This window comes from Amphiura filiformis, chromosome 9, assembly GCF_039555335.1.
Source record: "Amphiura filiformis chromosome 9, Afil_fr2py, whole genome shotgun sequence".
Taxonomy (NCBI): domain Eukaryota; kingdom Metazoa; phylum Echinodermata; class Ophiuroidea; order Amphilepidida; family Amphiuridae; genus Amphiura; species Amphiura filiformis.
This window is the reverse complement of record NC_092636.1, coordinates 5,326,913-5,347,482: the sequence shown is the minus strand read 5'-3', so window position 1 is coordinate 5,347,482 and position 20,570 is coordinate 5,326,913. Positions and strand designations below refer to the sequence as shown.

General features: G+C 36.2%; 1 protein-coding gene across 2 annotated transcripts; it reads right to left on the bottom strand.

The window, feature by feature from the left end:
• Positions 1–1,233: 1,233 nt before the first annotated feature.
• On the bottom strand, positions 1,234–20,499 carry LOC140160549 (protein unc-50 homolog B-like). Of its 2 annotated transcripts, none has more exons than XM_072183790.1 (8): positions 20,381–20,499; positions 15,291–15,500; positions 14,480–14,505; positions 11,360–11,425; positions 9,720–9,840; positions 6,263–6,402; positions 4,338–4,442; positions 1,234–1,613 (listed from the first exon to the last, which is right to left on the bottom strand). In XM_072183790.1, exons 2-8 carry the CDS (start codon positions 15,497–15,499, stop codon positions 1,456–1,458), a joined length of 825 nt encoding a protein of 274 aa, XP_072039891.1. In that variant the 5' UTR covers position 15,500; positions 20,381–20,499; the 3' UTR covers positions 1,234–1,455. The 2 variants fall into 2 exon arrangements, with proteins under 2 accessions (XP_072039891.1, XP_072039892.1); XM_072183791.1 differs by having other exon boundaries at positions 20,429–20,497.
• Between the last annotated feature and the right edge of the window lie 71 nt (positions 20,500–20,570).

The window sequence follows — 20,570 nt, the reverse complement described above, 5'->3', positions numbered from 1 at the left end:
AGATCATTTGCATGTTGCTATAGTGTGTTTTAATGGAAACCCCTATTTGGCGGCCATTTTGGACGCCATCTTTAATTGCACTTGATCTGATCTTCTTACCCAAACTTTTTTTGAAGGTCTTTGCATATATAACATGAAAATGCAAGGTAAATTTCTGAAAGAGTCATGTACACAAACTCCCCCCGAGAGCCTGTAGTATGCGCTTATTGGAAATATAGATTTAAAAAGTCAGATTTTCTGGCAATACCGGTTTTTGCAGAACACGACTCTTCTGTAGCCTTTCAGTGTTGCTTCTGGAAGTAGTTGTGTGTCAAATCTTGTACGCAAAGGGTCAATATTTCAATTAAGTTGGCCGTATAAAAAGTTATATGAGTAAATATGTAGAAAATGCATTATTTCTAAAATGCATTTTTGAAAATTGGCAAACTTTCTGGCAACACTGGCTTTACAGGACAAATAGCCCCAGAGTTTTTTCACCAGATTTGGAAGGGGCAATGTCTGCTCAAGTACCACCAAAGAGAAAATAATTCTGAGTGCTCAAGCAAAATTAGATTTTTGACTTCAAAGATAGGGTAAAAATGTAATTTTTTCAAAAGTGCTAAATTGTCAATGTTGCCCATCCCTAAAATGGCACATGGGGAAATATTATTGAAATATTTTTTGCACCTGGGAAAAGTGCAAAGATGGTACTTTATGGTAATAAGGTTGCTTTTTTGATGTGACCTCAAATTTTAAGTCAAGAGCAATTCAGAAAAGTGTATATTTTCTCTTATTTTCACCCCAAAATAAGCAAAAACCACTAAAATCATAAAATCTGCCGTTGCTATGGCAACAAGCTCCGGAGGAATTTTTAATGTTTACTTTTTGTAACCTACTACCAAAGTCCTTTCGCCTCATGCAATAAAAAAATTTTGACCGTGAGCAGACACATGTGGTTTTTACCTGGAATCCCAATTAAGTAGCAACATCTTTGGATAATGGAGCATTTCCAGCAGCCGGCACGGTAATTAACAGCGTTCGAAATTTTGGTTGTCCGGTTGCCCGGGACAACTAAAAAAGTCGCCGGACAACCAAAAATACTGATTCGGTTGTCCGCCGGACAACCATAAATCTAGCCAAAAGTCATGTTTGTAGGCCTAAGGTACAACCAAAAACTTAGACGGACAACCAGAAATTGTAATCTGGTTGTCCGTGGGACAACCATTTATTTTTCCTAAATTCGAACACTGGTAATTAAATTTCCTCTAGAAACGCATTCCTACCACATAAAATACCCAAATCCAGATGCTCCAAATTTGATCACATCTTCATTATCACCAAAATCTCATCAGACCTTGAGATACATCCCCTTCATCTATATAAATAAAAGTTGCTCTTCATCATCCACACAGTCACTGTCTGTTGTTAAAGATGAGTTTATTTACATCACACAGTCTCTATCTGTAGATCTATGTGTTATTTACATGAATGTTCATGGAGCACCCTGTACTCATAAAAGCACATAACTTGTCTACTAATATTCCACTTGAAGATAACTGTGAACAAATAACAGGTGACTAGGACCAGAAAGGGTGGGTACAGTAGTATAATGGTACGTCGTAAGAACGGCAATGCTGCAGGAAAAAACAGACAAAAAGAGTGGTATGAAGTCAACACTTTGTGATTCTAAAGTATAAAGGCATGTATCTTTATGAATATATTCAATATAAGCAGGCTCGAGAACTATACATACATACATACATACAATATTTCTATTGGGTTTTAAGATGCCTTTTAAAGATCTGCAGTGACGGGGCCTCTCTGATGGAAGTGGGCAGTGAATTCCAGTGACGAGGACCGTACACTGAGAACCCACGGTCACCTGCAGATCTTTTGGTCTTGGGAATAGCAAGTCTGGTAACGCCCTTGGATGAGCGAAGATTACGTTTGCTGGAATGGGTGTTATACATAGATATTAGCTCGGACAAGTAGGTAGGGGCACTGTTATTAATACACTGATACATGAGAACAAGGATTTTGAAAGTAACTCGCTGCTTGACTGGGAGCCAGTGGAGACGGGTGAGGTAAGGTGATATATGATCGCACCTACGAATACCGAAAATCAAGCGAGCAGCTTTGTTTTGAATGCGTTGAATTTTCGCGAGTTGGGCTTCGGTGATACCAGCAAGCAGCGAGTTACCATAATCAAGGCGGGGAGCTCACGAGGGCTCGAACAACATGATGACAGTTTTCTTCATTGAGGTACCGCCTTATACGAGAAATATTTCGAGTTGAAAATTAAGAGTACGGCATAACCCATTTACATGATCTGACATAGACATAGTACTGTCACAAATAATACCAAGATTACGAACCTTATTAATAGATTTAACGGTAGTTGTACTTACTTTAAGACTAAGAGCATTAATAGATTTAAGGTTATGAGGTGAGCCTACAACAAAGAACTCTGTTTTCTCCATGTTTAACTTCAACTTAGCATGAGTCATCCAGCACTGAATATCAAGGATGCAGTTCTGAAGCCGATTTATAGCATCGGTTTGATCCATGGGTTGTTTAGGGTTAAAAGCGGTGTATAACTGAGTATCGCCAGCGTAAATATGGTAAGAAAGTTTGTGCTTACGAATGACCATGCCAAGAGGTAAAGTATAAATTGTAAAAGACAACGGTCCCATGACAGATCCTTGAGCCAACCCACAGCCAAGGGAGACAGCAGCAGAAAAAGTGTCGCCGATGTTGACACGACTGTGTCTGTTAGACATGTATGATTGAAACCAATCTAGGGGTGGTCCAGAGACACCCATAGTACTGTAAGTCTGTGAATGAGGGTGGCATGATCGATGGTGTCAAAAGCTGCGGTGAGGTCTAACATGACCAGCAGCACAACGTTACCCTCATCCAGCTCGTGCATAAAATCATTTTTAACTTTGAGCAAAGCAGTTTCTGTGCTGTGCCCTTGCCTGTAGGCTGACTGAAGGGGCTCACTGAGTCTGTTTGATGATAAATAATCTTTATATCTAGCTGCAACAATGTTCTCAATTACTTTGGATATGAATTGGATGTTAGAAATAGGCCTGTAATTTTTCAACACATTAGGATCAAGAGACGGTTTTTAAGAATGGGGGTGACAATAGCATTCTTGAGGGAAGTTGGAAAATTACCGTGCACATAGAGACATTTACAATTTTGGTGATAATGGGCACAACAAGAGACAGGTTCTGTTTCAAGAGCCATGTGGGAAGCGGATCAATAGAACAGGTCTTGTTAGGAAGTTTGACCAAGACCTTTTCAACTTCCTCCAGAGACGTGGTTCGAAAACATTCAACCTGTGCCCTGCTTGCTCATCACCTTCAATCTCGTAATCAATGTCATAATTGGGCATAACAACAGCATCTAAGTCCCTACGGATCTTGTCCGTTTTACTCTTGAAAAAGTTGGAAAACTGTTCACTCATGATATCTGAAGAGCTATAGACAGGTAATTGTTTGTTGGAGTTGTTGAGCAAGGTATTAATTGTACGAAACAGATCTTTGTCATCCCCACTGGCTATTTTGGTTTTAAAAACTCAGTTTTAGCACTTGTGATCATGTCGTTCTATAGCAATAGAAATAGTGATATACATTTTCGAGCTTATGGTTGAAAATTTAGGTAATATGCACCACGCTCAGCATTCACAATCTCCATACTATTTTGTATATATCATTATTAAAATTTCCTTTCCCATTTTGAAGTACCAAGCTAATTCAAATCAGAATAAATTCTAAAATATCCACTATACTTTGTTCAACCTATGTTTGTCCCTGGGTGAATGACCCAAGTTGAGATATGTACATCCTTACATTATACATAATTTGACTAACATTCTATATTATTATGTTTTGATGAATCCAAGTGTGTGAAAATATTGGATCCAACACATAATAATGATAAAATTGGATGCTTTTTGCCCAATATTTATTGGTCTCGCAATGAGTTTTAAAATATTGGACTCGATTACATCATGTCCAATATTTTGAAACTCACAGCTCGACAAATAAATATGGGCTCAATCGATCCAATTTTATATCGCTTTTATATATATACCATTCTTCTAATTTGCTGGGAACAAAACAAAGGTCAATCTTTTTATCATGTAATTATACAAAAAATATTGACCTCAATTTTGTATTTAATTTACATTTTTATTTTACGTTATTATTGATGTCAAGGCTAAATTATGTATCCTGTCTATGGGCGAGTCATGCCAATTAGAAGAATGGTCTATAACATGAAAACCTTTAAACAGCGAAAACTGCAACAACTTGGTATGGCATGCAAAACCACACAAAATGGCCACTTACCACTATAACCTAGAAAAGTAATATAGATGTAGTAACCTATAGCTAGTAACCACAGCGTGTTACCAAAGATACAAGCTGGGTAGGAATCTTCATAATCTATCAATGCTGTACAAAGAAAACAAAATAATACACATCAATATGAAGAAAAGCCTTACAATACATGGACCCTGGGTTTCCCTACCAGCAGTTAGTTTGACCTAAATTCTTCCCATAATACAATGTCTTTTGTCTAACAAAGGAGATAGATTACCTCCAAGATGCATGCATATTGCATGGGTTGAACTGTATTTATTGTTATGCAATACGCCTATTACCTTGTGGGAAGAAATTTTGGTCAAACAGATTTCCAGTAGGGAAACACAGGATCCACATATTGAGCAAGATTGGCCAATCTTTTTGGACTAGAGAGGCACATTGCTAAGTGCAGACAGTTTGATGGGCCACATGCACTATTACTAGCTTTCATATATTCATAATGTTATTTTTTGCGGGTCGCATTAAATATAGTCGAGGGTCACAATGAAAATCGTTGATGGCCCCATGTGGCCCTCAAAATAGGCCACTTCTGCAACAGAGCATTGCAGCACTGCCAGTGCTGTGTGATTGAGTAGAAGAAAAACAGTGCTTGATCGAACATGGCCCCAGCTATATTGGGGTCTTCAGTTTTGGTATTTCAATTTCAAAAGGTAGCATTTGGCCCCCACTGCTCATTGGTATAGCTATCGACTTCATACTGAAAACTGCTAAGGATGAGTTGAACAGAATACCCATTTGCCAAGCACCTAGTACAAGTCATGGGTCAGGATGATATTCTGACAGATTTCTTTCAAATTTCTTTTTTCCTATGGTCAATTTTTTGACAAGTGACAATCACAACAATAACACAATTGCGTATTCTTAGCAGCCCTACCGTATACCTATAATTACTGCCTATATCTTGTAATTATTGGTAATACCTAGCTCTCCTCAATAATGAACACTCTATAGGAGTTTATTTGCTTAAAAATGAGTCTTGGTTAGCTTGCGACACCATCACAACGTCTTCATTCAGCGTAATGTTTACAATCCTCCCATCACATGACCATTGGTGTCAGCAGACCATCGTAAGCACTCTGCTAAATGAAGATGCTGTGATAGTGTTGCAAGCTACGCTGCTGCTAACCAAGACTCTGACAAAAGTAACTTTTAAGCAAATGTCAAAATGGCAGAGTCCAATGTCAGTTTACAGACTGCTATATGAGTTTAGTTTAAGGGATCTGGAATAAGCGTTTTGAGCATTTCGACAGTATTTTTTGTGGGACATGAGAGCACATCCATTAAGACATATCGAATTGCATTCTGAATACGAAGAATGTCTTTCTGATATCAAATAATTTTTTGAAATTCACGATATAATACAAATTTTATGACTAATTATTAAAATTTGATATTTTTCACATTTTGATATATAACAGTTCTCTAAGTAAATTTTATAAATCTAATGATATATTCTTAAAGTGCAAGTAGCTGGGAGGAAAAGCAGACGATCAATTCAAAATTTTGACCTTTCATATTGAAGATATGGATTTTTTTCCCCAAAAGACCTAATTTTTTGGGGTGTTTTGGGAAAAATCCATATCTTCAATACTGAAAAGTCAAAATTTTCAATTGATCGTCGGCTTTTCATCCCACCTAAATACACTTTAAGTATAAATCATCAGATTTATAAAGTTTACTTCGAGTACTGTTAAATATCAAAAATATCAATTTTAATCATTTGCCATAAAAGGTGTATTACATTGCGAATTTCAAAAAATTATTTGAATCAGAAGGACATTGTTCATATTCAGAATGCTATTTGATATGTCTGATGTGCTTTAAAATGTCCCACAATAAATACTGTCCAAACGTTCATACCCCATCCCTTAACATCAAGCAATACTTACGAATATAAAGTAATAACTGCACAACATGTAGTACAATAAGCAATGGGAAGAATGCATTGAGATGGACATCAAACGCAAACGCCCACTCTACTTGCTGACTTTGTTTGCTAGATTCCTGCATGTACTTATTGGAAATCAACCTGAAACAAATTCATATCATAAATATTTACAACAAAATTTTAGTCTGCTAAGAAACTGACAACATTCTTGGTAATAGAGATACAATACTCTTCAGCAAGATACTTTTGCACAAATCAAATCTACTTGACTCTTAACTAATTTGATACTTATGAAGCAGTGATTGAAATGGGCCAACATTTTCAAGGCCTATTCAGGTTTTTGAATTTATAGGCCCCACATTCGTTTTCATGGTCCCAAACTTTGTAACATTTTATAAGGATTTTAGACTTTCAAATCAACAACAGGTAATTCCATTAATTGATGATGATGAAGTCAGCGTTGTCTACATGGCCTTACTGTTTTTGGTGACAAAATAGCTTATCACCAGGGCTGCAGGGATTTTCACAAAATTTTGAACTGAGCGCCCACCTTATTTTGAACATTCCCGGTGAGTACTTCCTTTCCTTACAGACCTGTAGTAATTGGCAATATTTCAAATATGTATTCCTCAAGAAATATTTTCACACAGCAATGTCATGCTGTACAGTTATTTCATATGTGCTACAGACCAACAGAATAAATTTCCCATGTTCCAATAATTTGAATTCATTCATCCACTGAATGACCAGAAAGTAGAAGGTGTGATTTAGAATTCTGTCTCAGAAAACTACACAACGGGGGTGACGATGGTATGAAATCTTTAGCAAAACTAATTTGCTTTACCTCTCAAGAATTTTGTAAGATTGTTCAACGATATCAGAATTAACCCACCTGCATCTGAGAGCAATTGTAGGCATAGTTCAGTGTCAAATAACAAGTTTCTTGTTAATTATCTCTCAAAGGAAAAGCTCTCAGAATGAGCTATTCCATTTGAAATCCATACACCCCCTGTGGAAGACACGACTTTAATCTCCCAAAAAGGAGTGTGAATTTCAAATAGAGTCACTCATTTGTGACCGTACAGCTCGAATGAGCCGTAAATTCCCTAAATTGTATTTTGAGTTACAGTGTAAAATGTCTATGAAGGTCGTATTCATCAGTAACTTAAGCTGGCGCGACATCTTTCTCATTTTTATAGTCCAACACCAATCAATAATCCTATTGTTGAAGTGGATAATAAGCTTCTACCTTAAATGGCTATAGAATTTTTAATAGCGCTGGTCTTTGTTTGTTTTGGCTAAATCCTGTTCAAGTGGTGGGTTACCATAACCCCGCTTCTGGATATCATTTGAAGTCAAATGATATACCATTTTAAAGCTTATGTTGTATATTTTCTAAACACAAAATAAAACAAAATTGACCGGGGAGGAATTTACGGCTCATTCACCGTGTCGGCAAGGGTAGCGCTAGGTCCAAAAGCTCGGGGGTCCCTTGGGACCCCCGAGCTAACAGAAAATGCCAGACAAGACAACAATTGTCTAGCCAATTCAATCTATTTGTGTGATACCATACTATTTTTTTTTTGGGAGCAGGGGTTTATTAAATATTATTGTATTTTTTTGTTTGTTCTTTCTTTCTTTTTTCTTTCTTTTTTTTCTTTTCTTTTTCTTTCTTTTTTTCTTTTCTTTCTTTTTTCTTTCTTTTTTTCTTTCTTTTCTTTTTTTCTTTCTTTTCTTTTTCTTTTCTTTTTTTTTTTTCTTTTTTTCTTTTTTCTTTCTTTCTATTTTTTCTTTCTTGTTCATTCTTTTCTTTCTTCCTTTTTTTTTTTCTTTCTTTTCTTTTTTTTTTTTCTTTTCTTTTTTTATTTCTTTCTATTTAGTATTTTTTCCTATTATTTCCCGTCCGCTACTGTCTGCCCTATTTTACTTTTTATTCTGCCCTCTTTTGTCGGTATTTGCCAGTAAACAATGGCAGCCATTAGCTACTTAGCAGTTCCGCCATTATGCACTATGTGGGGAGAGCCTCGAACTGGCAGCATACATGAATGGGAATTGAACTAGTCATAACGTTCTGTGTAAGGTTACATAATTCTTCCTTTCATGTATGCTGCCAGTTCGAGGCTCTCCCCACATAGTGCATAATGGCGAACTGCAAGTAGCTAATAGCCAGAGATCTCGCCGTATTTTCGCGATATCACTGCTGTTTTGCACAAACCGTTCAAACCCAAGGGAACGTCCATTATATATTTGCCTTATATGGAAGTCACCACTTGACTTCGATTATTCCGTGGTATCAAAAGCCACAAGTACTTGAGTACCATCACCCACGGTCAGCTGACATTATTTTAGCAGATTTAAAAATAAATAAAAATACATTTATTATAAATGAATAAACAAATAATATATTATACGTAGCTGTGCAAATAAACGAAAAGGCCTATAAAAAGAAAAAGATAAAGAAAAAATCTGAAATGAATTCAGTGTAGGCCTACTTTTTAATTGATTTTTACAAATTCAAAAATAAGATAGTGATATTAAATAATAAATAGTAATAATAATATTAGGTCTAGTAATAATAATAATAATAATAATAATAATAATTAAATAATGATTAATATTTATAATTATATTTATAATAAAAATTTAATAATATAATAGTAATAGATAAAAATAACAATAATAGATAATATAAATAAATAAATAATAAATAAATAATAAATAGTAGTAATATAATATTTAACAAAAAAACATTCATCGTGTTTTTATCGTGTTATTTTTAATAATATTATCAAACTTATTTCTCCACTGAAAATTATAAAATAACTGTAAACAATTATAACTAAATATATTATAACTAAATATTAATTGAGTGACATCCAATCGATCAAAACCCATCATAAACATCCAGGCATCCATTGCCAAGACGGCGTAAGAGGATTAGGTAAATAATAACAAAGAACTAGTATTATAATAATAAAGGACGTTCCCTTGGGTTTGAACGGTTTGTTGTTTTGCTGTCAAAATTTTCACTCACAAAGCAGTATTACTGTGCATAATATTAATTATTGAAGTAAATTAGGCCATAATTTTGTATTTCAGGTGTTCAGTTGCTTGAAAATGATGTGCATAATGCAAGTTGAGGAAACTTTTGAGCCTAGTTTTATGAAACCTGGATATAGAAAACAACATGTAGGAATTTTTGTTGCGTACGACGGGACGCAATAACTCACTGCTTTTGCAATATTCATGCGTGAGATTCGGGTTTTGGTGGGTCCGGGACGCAAAAACGCAGCCTAGCGCGACCCTTGCGTGTCGGGTCACATTTAGATAACCCCTTTTGAAATTCACTCCCTGAGTCCCTGTGTAGGAGATTAAGGTTATGTCTTCTACAGAGGGTGTACGGATTTCAACGGGAATAACCCAATGCACAATGAAACAGGGGGAGGGACAAATCTTACCATAACGATGTTGCCATGATCAAGCCCACTCCAATGCAATCCACAAATACAACCCATAAGAGGAATTTCAGGAAACCAATGAAACCTAACCTCAGCACAATAGCAAAGCCAACTGATGAGGCTGCAAAAAAACAGGACCAAACAAACACAAATTGGTTAAAAATAGCAGCAAACTAATATTACAGAGGCATTCAATGTGCATGATCATAATACAGATGTACATACTTCAATTATTCAGTGTGAACACAACACGCCCTCGTCAGGAGGACTCATTCAAACTTCTATCAACCTTTGATGTACGTCCTATCTTTTAATCGGACCATGATATATGTGACGTGTCATGTCAAAAAGAGACACTTTTGGGCAGGAATGTAAATGGAGAAATATCCAAAAATCTGCCGGTGGGTGATTTTTTCACAATTTGAGTTTGTTGCGAATTTGTGATGTTATTAATGTTAAAAATATTTTCTGGTAGTTTCAGACCGGAATATAACTGGCATCTTGTAGTTGTTGAGACATTTTCAAATTAATTCCTATTATCAACATTGTCAATACTATTTTTAAAGGCCGATATCTCAATTTCCAATTTTATAATACCATAACTTCCGAACTCAATATCTTCGCTTAGGTATGTCCGATTTCATTGGGGGAAACGGCGTTGTGGAGCAAAATATCTCTATATTTAAGATATGGTGAAAACTCAAAATTCATAACCTGCCCAAAAGTGTCTCCTTTTGACATGACACGTCACATATATGAAACAAATTCAAGCCATTGGTCACTGTTCAGCACTGGAGTGCGCTTTTTAATTTCTATGGCCTGTTATGTTATCAAATTACAATCTACATTCTACAACATTATAAATCTGATATTCCAGAAGTTGTAGATTTAAGGGGGTACTACACCCCTGCCCAATTTTGAGCCTATTTTTGCATTTTTCTCAAAAATTATAGCGCATTGGTGACGAGTAAGATATGTATATTATAGGGGCAAGGACTACAACTACTGCACTGGAATTTTTTTTTATTTCAGCACAGACAACAGTTGTGGAGTTACAGTCAAAAATGAGGAAAACCAATATTTGATCAATAAATCAATAACTACTTGCCTTGAGTTGCTGAATTTACAGTGCAATAGTTGTAGTCTTTGCCCCTATACTATACATATGTACATATCTTACCTGTCACCAATGCGCTATAATTTTTGAGAAAAATGCAAAAATAAGCACAAAATTGGCCAAGGGTGTAGTACCCCCTAAGTTTATTCCTAAAGTATGTAGGTTTCAGTTTTGTACCTTTTAAGATTTCAATCTTGTAAAGCACTGCGTTCAACCATTAACTAGAAAGCCCTATATTATGTACATGTTATGGTCTATTTTGTTATGCACCTGAGATGTGTTTCAAATTCAAGTTACAATGTATCATAACAATTGATACACAAGGATTTGTTAAAGGAACACATCGTTCATTACTTTACAGTGCGTTAATGATTCTGTGACACAAAGACGTTTTGACATTGTGAAGCATGTCTAGCTTGTAATTTGCCATTTGACACTAAAGCAGGCAACAAACTCTCTAAACTGTAAGAATATGAATGTTTTTACACAATTTACAAGTAAGTTTTGTTCAATGTGCACTTACCACACAAACAAATACTAAGAAGAACTAAAAAAGCTGGATCATCTCTAGCCCATTGATCTTTTGTATCTGAAATTAGAAAATTCACAAAAACAAATTGAACTCAAATTTCTCGGCCATATACTGCATCTTAAAGACGACAAGCCTGTGAAAGAACATGCCCTTTATATTCCACCACATGGGAAGAGGAAACCGGGACGGCCACGCACAATGTCCAGCACCTCCTGGGAGATACTGAAGGGATGCTGCAGCCAAACAAAATTAATTCGCTTTCCCAAGATCGCAATAGTTGGAGAATGCTGATGATGATGATGAAATTGAACACATTTTAGCAAAAAATTACTCTTGTTGCTCAATTTTGTCACACAGAGAATGTTTAGCTTTTCAATGGGGCATTTAGAGATCCATCAAACCTGGACTACACTGTTATTTTGGCAAGGGTTTTATATTTTGGCAAGCTTTGCGAGTGGATGTGCACTGTGCAGGAGTGAAAATATCAACACGCAAAAATACAGTTTGTATCTAAAATTACCTTACACTCACATAAATTCCGCGAAATAAACAATCCACCATTTTTTTGCACATTTAGGTCCGTATGCACAAAAAAGTTAGACCTGGTCTAAGTGGAATTTAGTCCCAGGGGAAAGGATATTTTCCTTTTCATTAGCAATTTATTTTGTACTATTTTTGATCACTCCTGATGGAACTAAATTCTAGTGCCGTAGTTAATATCCAACTTTGTAAAAAAAAAATTGGCTTTTTTTTTAGTAGCAGTATTTCTCTGGTTTCCAACCTTGAATAACAAATCATTTTGGGCCTATAACTTGCTTTTCTGGCCAAAAATATTTTTTGAAAATTAGAAAAACAAAAAAAAACCTTTGTTTCGCTTTCCCAAGATCGCAATAGTTGGAGAATGCTGATGATGATGATGATGATGAAATTGAACACATTTTAGCAAAATATTTCTCTTGTTGCTCAATTTTGTCACACTGAGGATGTTTAGTTTTTAATGGGGCATTTAGAGATCCATAAAACTTAGACTACTGTATATATGCTGTTATTTTTACGAGTGGATGTGCAGGAGTGAAATTATCAACACCCAACAATACAGTTTTTATCTAAAATTACCTTACACTCACATAAATTCCGTGAAATAAACAACTCTCACAATTTCCAAAAATCCCAAAATTGTGAAAAAGTATGCACATGAAAATATCTGCATATATACAGTATTCCTCTCATTGCCATTTTTTTGCACATTTAGGTCTGTATGGACAAAAGAGTTAGACCGGGTCGAAATTAGTCCCAGGAGAAAGGATATTTTCCTTTTCATTATTTTGTACTACTTTTGAATCTTGCATTTAAGGGCGTACTACACCCATATACTGGTTTGATTGGTCTAAATAAATATTTTTTCATTTATAGCTAGGCGATATATGCACGGATCATGTGAAATAAACTTTTAAACAATTGTAGTAAGTCATTTTAGCCCTATATATATTTTGTTTACTGTATCCTAGTTACTCAGATGCGTGTTTCATAACAAACCATGATTTATTCTATTCAGCATGTTCAAGTAGGGTACATGAATAGAATACACTAAATCCTTTGTTATGCTCTCTATAGAAAATCTAGTGGTGCATGCAAAATATATAAACACTTACACAATGGATGTATAGTCATTAGTCAATAATATTATAATGTGTTGTTAGGAGAAGAAAAGGCTATTAGGTCACCGTATGTCAGGTTATAGGTCAATTGGTTCAGGTCAAATTTAAGCATCAATTTTGAATACACATGTGAGAGTTTGTGATATCATAATGAGGAATAATTTTGATATTCTGTCTTTAACTGGATATATATCGAGAAGTGCAAGGTGGATATACTAATATACCTTGGGATGTAAATGGTGAGTACAATTTAGAATGGCTAGTTGAGACGGATTTCACAAATAAATATAAAATAGTTACCAAAATCACAAACGTTAAGCTTACGGAAAACTACCCAATATGGTGGTATAGGTGACAAGAAATACAATTTTTTTCAACATTGCTGTAGTATGGTTGTGGTAACCTGTTACCTGTGGCTTAATTAAGTTTCAGTGAAATAATGTCGCAAGTTAAAAATACAAAATATAGCTCAACATTGAAAATAGAAGCATTTTAACCAGTTCCTTTTTGATAGTTGTGGAGCACCAAGTTCATGAAGTCATAAAAGAAATCAGGAACCACTTATTCCCATTTTACATATCAACTTTATTTCCCTAACGTGTTAGCAACACATATCCAAAATTTTAACGAACTCCGTTGATAGTAAGCTTTCCAAAATGAAGTGAATTTAAATCATCAGTGATGTACCACCTTTTGGCTTCTACTTTTAAAAGCATGTAAGCTACGTTGATACCGATGCCACCAATAAAACGAGAATATTTGCCCTTCATTTTGCATACCACTTTGTCCAATTTTTTTTTTGTAATTTCTTCACAAAATGCAAAAAAATGCAAAAAAAATCAATGGGTGTAGTACCCCTTAAATCTTTAGAATTTGCTAGCTACTCTAGGAAGGAAATAAGAGTAAAGGATCACTCCTGATGGAACTAAATTCCATTTTGACCAGGTCTAATTTAGACCCGGTCTAACTCTTTGTGCATACGAACTTTAGAATGTTCACTAATATAGTAACTAACCCCTGCAATAAATAAGCTAAATATTGTCACTGGGCGGGAAAAACCTCATAATTATGTACTTTTTGCCCTTGAACATGGATAAAGCAAACCATTCAATATAAAGTCTATACCTACAAGGCTTTATCCATGTTCAAAGGCCAAAAGTAAATATGAGGTGTTTCCTGCATTTACTTTTGGCCCTTGAACATGGATGAAGCAATCTCTTCAATATAAAGTCTACACCTACAAGGCTTTATCCATGTTCAAGGGCCAAAAGTACGTATGAGGTTTTTCCCGCTCAGTGACGATATTAGATCTTTCTTTGTAATAGAAAGACCATGCATAAAAAACTACATGGATGTGATTCTGCAAAGACAAAACAGTTGATATTTCTTCTTTACTTTTGTCGATATTCCCAAAAAAGTTACGAATATTTAGATTTAAAAAGTGCATACTTACATTTTCTGTAATGAAAATTTCTGTACCTGTTTCAAAGAAACCAAAGTAGAATACAAGATATCATCACATTCTTGATCAAGAATAAAATAAAACACAAATTTATTAAAATGTAGGAGTAAAATGCACTACAATACAAGACACCTTGCAGAATGACTGTAAAATTATATTTTAATTTACTTTCAAAAGGTGAAAAAATAACTTTACTGGCACTTTGTGGCATATGTTCTCATTTTCATTTTGGATCCTGAGCTTTCACTTCAGCCAACCAGATTTACAGATACACACATACATTCATTCCAGTCACTGGGATTTTACCTTATTATGCTAGTTCAAAATTAAAATGGCACATTTTTAAAGAGTGAAAACTAATATTTTGTGAAACATAAATACAATCTAATTTTATCTTTTTTTTTACTTTTGAATTGTTACAAAATTATCAACCAGTTGACTTCACAGCAAATTTCTTGCACCATCGCTAACCATGACTGAACACTACCTAGTACCATTTTACAATTGCTATCTGCAGTGCATAAGTCAGGGACTGTCTTTTGGAATTTGCAGGAGAGCATGAAATAGCTCTTCTAGAGCCTTCAAGAGAGCTGTTTAGAGCATTTACAATAGAAGGAAGGGAGAGAATGGTCAACTAATGAGAGCTAAACATCACTCTCCTAGATCAGAGCAGTAGAGAGTGATTGCAGTAGAGAGTGATTGCTCTTGCTCTCCTCAAAAGGCAGTCCCTGCATAGTGCTTTTTTATGCATGCTATAATTGCTAGTATGATTTAGGCATTACATGTACAGTAACCAACTTACACTTTTTGTGGTGCAAACAATAAATAAAACATCTGCCACATGGCAAACTCAAAGTCCATCTGCTGAAATTTGAAGATCCGTCGCATGAATTTCCTCCTCTTGGCTTGGGCGGTGTGTCTGTTCTCCAGCATTGGATTGGGACTGCTAGGCCTGGAATTATCAGGGCTGGTTGGTGGAGACACCTTATCTACTAATACATTGGATAACATCCTGTATTGAATTTGAAACAAAAGAATACAATGCCATGGATGTATTAGTCTTGATTCAAACCTGTATCTACCCAAAGCCAAATGTTACTGTGTGGTGCTGGGCACAAGTTATCAGTGACAGATTTTCTAGTGCTGGATGTGGGTTAAATATATAGCTAACAGTCTCCATGAATCTGATCCGCAAATAGATTCATCAGGATTGTCTGATTGAAATTATTTACAAGGTTCTAATACGAATCCAATAAAATAGGTGATGTTGACATACCTCAATGACTTTCGCGCTGTCAGCACTTTCTCAAATTGAATGACCAGCATTGACATTTTTCGTCTGTTGCTGCCAATTGGTAGCTGATGTAGATGGCGCTGTTAGTAACTGGTCATATATGTGCGGAAGGAAGTAGTTGCCACAATCGCTGTTGAGTGTATTAGCCTGCCCCCTCAACTGATTTTGCTTGATCGCATCACATATGGGAAAATCTGGCCTTTCTACATAGCACCAATTTTCTCAAAAAGTAGACCTAAAATGTAGTCATGATTTTTATGCAGAATTTTATTCCGATTAAGATGATATCAAATAGGCCTTCAGATTCGTGGCTGGTTGCGAGAATCTGACTGGATTCTCATAGGTTGCGCGAATCCACCAATTCAGTCTTGAGTTAGTGACCCTGTGCGTTCGAAGCATGCACCGCGAGTGCCTTAAACAGCGGGGCAGCCATGTACAGTCAATGCAGGCAGTGTAACAGCAGCTGTTTCACCACGCGTGTAAACATTACCATATTCCCGATGGCAGTACTTGGATGTCACCTTATGTTTATTATTTGATCTTTATTATTTGAACATCATTTTTCATTCGATGACTATGGGTACTTGCAAATATAGCAAAATTTTGTGCCAATTTTTGCATTTTTCTCAAAAATTTTAGCGCATTGGTGACAAGGAAGCAAGGTCTTAGCCAGCCATGCGTCCACCCGTCTTTAAGACGGCCTAATCTAATTTTAGACGGGTGGATTTAATGGATTTTACAGATGTGATAGCTCTAAAACAGATGATTTTAAGGTTATATGAACTTGAGACTAATTCAGAGTGACATGTAAAGGCCAAATCAGGACATATTTGACCCTAGTGACCCTTCCATGGGTATAGACAAGTTGTTTTATATTTGAGGGTCAAATTTTGGTGTCTGCTTGGACAGGTGGTTTCTGATTTCTGGCTAAGACTCTGCTGTTGAAGGAAGATATATGTATATAGGGGCAAAGACTACAACTACTGCACTGGAAATTCAGCAGCTCAAGGCAAGTAGTTATTGATTTATTGATCAAATATTGGTTTTCCTCATTTTTGACTGTAACTCCACAACTGTTGTCTGTGCTGAAATAAAATTCCCACAATGCATCACGATCGCTAGATTGCAACTTCCGCTTGACCACAGCAACACACACAGTGGCCTGATATTGATCAAAACAAGTGATATTTCAGGTCATTGGAGCTCATGTTTGAGGCCCTAAAAATTCCAGAAGATGTTCAATTTTCGGTGAGTTGTTGATTTTTTCTCGTAGATTAGATCTTAAACTACACATATCAACGTAAGATCATTCAGATCACTGGCTTTTTTTTGCTGTCCATCCTTGTTTCTGAAGTTAAGCTTCAGTCACTGTTTTTGGGAAACGGTCGCGAAAAAACGTGACCATGGAAAGGCCGGTCACGGAATTCAGTGACTGGAGATTTTAACGTGGTTGACCCCAGAAATATGACACTTGGTCACGAAAAAGCGTGATAACATAAGAGAATCATGTATTTGTGTGACTTAAGGGGGTACTACACCCCTCGATACATTTTTGTCTATTTTTGCATTTTTCTCAAAAACTAATAACACAGTGGTAACAAAAATTATGTATATTATTGGGGCAAGGAATCCAATTACTAAACTGCAATTTCAGTGACCCAAGACAAGCGGTTCGTTATTTATGATAAAAAATAAGGTACCGCTAGGGTGTACCTCATTTCCTATCATATATACTGAACCGCTTGTCTTGAGTCACTGAAATTTCAGTGTAGTAATTGGATTCCTTGCCCCAATAATATACATAACTTTTGTTACCAGTGTTTATTATTTTTGAGAAAAATGCAAAATAGTTACAATTGACCACAGGGTGTAGTACCCCTTAAGGGGTACTACACCCCTGGCCAATTTTGTGCCAATTTTTACATTTTTCTCAAAAATTATAGCGCATTGGTGACAAGTAAGATATGTATATTTAAAGGAGTATTTCGTGATCCTAGCATCCTCTTTTTATGACATTTTTCAGTACATATCCACGAAAAAAGCATATTCCCAAAATTTCAGTTGATTCCGATTTTATGCGTTATGCGAGTTATGCATGATTATGTGTATTACACTGCTCCATAGACAATACGTTGTAATTTCGTTCTGGTGCACCAGAACGAAATTCAAATTTCATGATATCTTTGCTAAACGAATTAATCTGCAAGAAATATTTTGTACATAAACATTATGTAGCCAGAGTATTCCAGTGATATAAAAATCTCAACTTTTTTGAGAAAAGTGGGGGATGAGGCTGTGGATCACGAAATGCCCTTTTAATATACTAGCACCCTCTATCTTCTATCCACAATCCACACAATAACTATTGTGTCGTCGTGGATAGTATAGATTTCTCGATCCAGTTTTGCCCGGTTTTTTAAGTTTGCCTTGCGAACTAAAAGGCCTAAAACGCGACCCTATTTAGCACGTAAAGAAGGGTCATAATTTCGTGCAGAATAAATTTGCTGGAATCATTTGATTCTCGCAAATCAACTTCTAGTACAACAAGTCATACCTAGAATATTTTCTCAATTTGAATTTTATCCTTTCTAGGTAATGACTATATCTGGTTCCATACAGCAATACGCAGTATTGCTGTCTGGTAAGCAGGTACGAATTGAGACGTTGTGAATTGAGACGTCGGAGCCGGTCAAACACAGAGGACTAGCCTACATCCCGTATCCTACTATCACTCAAACAAGCAAATCTCTTCACGAATTCACTCACCTTGCGATCCTACATCATCAGTTGAAACAAACATCTAAGTTTCCAAAAACAACTTTGTCATTCCTCAAAACTACAAGTAACTTCATTAATAAAAAATTGAAATCATACTATTACCCGTAATTGAAAATTTTGTTCGATTTATGTGAACCAAAAGAACGCATGAGTCGAGTTCAGTTTACCAAAATGGTAGCTCCTGCCTCCTGGTCACCTCAGATATGACGTCAGTATCACGCTGCTTATTAAACGGTGGATCGGATTGGTTGAAATCAACGCCACGTTTTTGACCTTACAGGGGTCAGAGATATGCATATTCATGTATGAAAACAGCGGTTGCGGATATAGTATCATCACCGGAACTGAGATTTGCGACATTTTCGATGTTTGTACCGGGGAATTTCAGACACGGAGACTCCGCGGAGATTTCGACAAATTCGTCCAAAGGTAACCAAAGGGTTGGGGATCGCATTTTTAACTATCACTAAATGCTTCGGAATTGAGGTCGGCTAAAAAGTAGACAGTTTCTGGGACTGTAATTGGTGTAGATGTCACATTTTGAACAGTGAGCGATAAGTGACCAATTTGATGCTCAGCACAAGTGACTATCTTTACTCAGGATAGGTAATGACTGCTTTTACTGTAAAATTTGCGTCAGTTCCTGATGTCATCATGATATGTGCGCCACGTTTTGAAGGCTCCGACTGCCGATTAATACATAGAGGAGAACAACTGGTAACCAGCGGACAGCGGTGCGGCACTGTGCAGTGCCGCTCTACTATTTAATTGCGTGGTGCATGGGTGACATGTATTTTCAATGTAAAATGCCTATACGGGAATACGGTGATCCACCCAACAAAAAAAAAATCACCGTATAGATCCCTGTACTAAATCAACTTCTGTGTAAACTACAATACAAACATGCAAACGTAACGTTTGCGTGAATTTGCATATTTGTGAATCAACTTGAATTCACGCAATTCGCAAATCTGTTTGTAAACGAGAATATTTGCGAGAATCGATTCTCTGATTCACGACGAAATTCTGACCCTGGTAAAGATGGAAAGCTTTACTGTGGTAAAAAGTGGTATGTACCCTCAATGATAAACTACCGGTATAAACAACTTTCCATCACTGCATCAGCAGTGGATAGCCCTAGAACTCTGGCCATAGTATCCGTTTTTACTTCTACTAGGGCCAGAGGCACTTACATTGAAAAATTTGTTGGAGATGCTTGAACGATCCAGTACAAAAAATGACAGCATTTCAATGCTTGATCGACGTCACTTATTAACATGATAAAACCCACTTGTGAACACACAATCGCCGGTCATTTCTAAAGATGCATTTATACTCAATCGCTTTTGGAGAAACCTGAATCGCACGCATGGTCAGTGTAATAAATCGCCGTCGTATTTGCCTGCTGAGCATGCGCATGATTCGCTGTTTTTCAAAAGCGACACGTAGGCCTATATTGGTACCCTCTGTCGGTCAACATTCTCTAAAATTGCACACATAACTTGTGTAGTTAGCGACAATGATTCAGACTTCAGTCTGGGTATAAACACAGCTTTACACAATGACTCAAAAGACCGTGTTCATGTACCGTTACTCAGCCAAACATGGCAGAGTAGGTCCCGGATCTTCTGTACATGTTCCTATCTCCTCAACGTTATACCTTTCCAACAAGGAAAGAGATACGAAAGGCGAACGTCTAGCAGTGGAGTAGAGTGGGAGTGTCATGCTTCCGAATTCTGCTACGCTAAATTTTTCGTACCTGTTTTCGCTAAAATAAAGATAGTTTGACAGTCAAATTTACCTTGCAAAACCACACTTACTTGAAAATATCTCGATGAAACTCGAATTCAACAAATCTTTTCCAATACCTTATAATTTGTTGCAAAAACTGGCAGATTAATCGACGTAAACAGTCATTTCTATCGTCGTGTCCTTTAGCCTCGACTAACTCAATTAATATATGTAATATTGTATATAAACAATGTAAATTAAATTAGAAAAGTCTATCTA